Source organism: Penaeus monodon, chromosome 34, assembly GCF_015228065.2.
Source record: "Penaeus monodon isolate SGIC_2016 chromosome 34, NSTDA_Pmon_1, whole genome shotgun sequence".
NCBI lineage: Eukaryota > Metazoa > Arthropoda > Malacostraca > Decapoda > Penaeidae > Penaeus > Penaeus monodon.
The window spans coordinates 29,871,325-29,872,251 of NC_051419.1; the positions used below are offsets into that span (position 1 = coordinate 29,871,325).

The 927-nt window shown below is 26.4% G+C and overlaps 1 protein-coding gene across 1 annotated transcript in view; it reads right to left on the bottom strand.

The window, feature by feature from the left end:
* The window catches only part of LOC119594876 (glutamate receptor ionotropic, kainate 2-like), a 23,933-nt gene that overhangs the window by 13,709 nt on the left and 9,297 nt on the right, over positions 1-927 (bottom strand). Inside the window, exon 3 of the mRNA XM_037943952.1 lies at positions 152-239. Within this exon, the coding sequence (XP_037799880.1) occupies positions 152-239 (88 nt within the window). The remainder of the gene's footprint in view (positions 1-151; positions 240-927) is intronic.

Below are 927 nucleotides of genomic sequence, written 5' to 3' on the forward strand. Positions count from 1 at the left end.
CTACCTGCCTAAACCAATCAACAACAAAAACATACCGCACTCCACCCACACAAAAAAAATAAACTAAATAAAACAGCCCCAAACAACAAACAAATACAATAACCACTTTATTCTACAACTTACCCACAAATTACTAACAAGACTGACTTACACGTGTTGTTAGTAGCCCCATAAGTCCGGTCCAAGAGCCGTTGACTTCAATGCCGAAAAAGCGATCTTTCGTAAACACATATTCGTAGCTGTAAGAAATTAATAATTGGATAATGAATAACGAAGACAGATAAAATAACGAAGACAGATAGATAAAGAGATGGATAAATGAAGAGATACATAAAGAATGGATATAGAGATGGAAATATGAGGAGATGAAGAGATGAATAAATAGATAGAAATGAGACGATAAAAAAAAAAGAATGAATGAATAAATAAGGAGATAAATAGATGGATGAATAAATCACTAAATAAAGACACGAATAAATAAATAGACAGAAAAAGAGACGAATAACCAAAGAGATTAAATAATTGATAAATAAAGAGAGGAATAAGTGAATGAATAAAGAGATTAATAAATGATTCAATAAAGATATCAATAAGAGTAGAATGAATTAATGAAATTAGAAAAAGCCAATGAGACTTGTAACTTAAAAAAAATGAAGAAATTCATTTAAAAAAAGTGATGAATAAATTATGAAAAGTAAAAATAATGATGGTAACTTTAAAAAAATAAGAAATTAATTGTTTAAAAAAGTGATGAACAAATTAATAAAAATAGAAAAAATATTGATGATCGTAACTGGAAAAATGAAGACATGAATAAATAAATATTTGCAAAAATTAAAATAATTTAAAAATGAGGTGAATAGATTAATAAAACTATAAAAAAAAATCATGATGCTCGTAATGCTCGTAAAATTAGAGAAACAAATG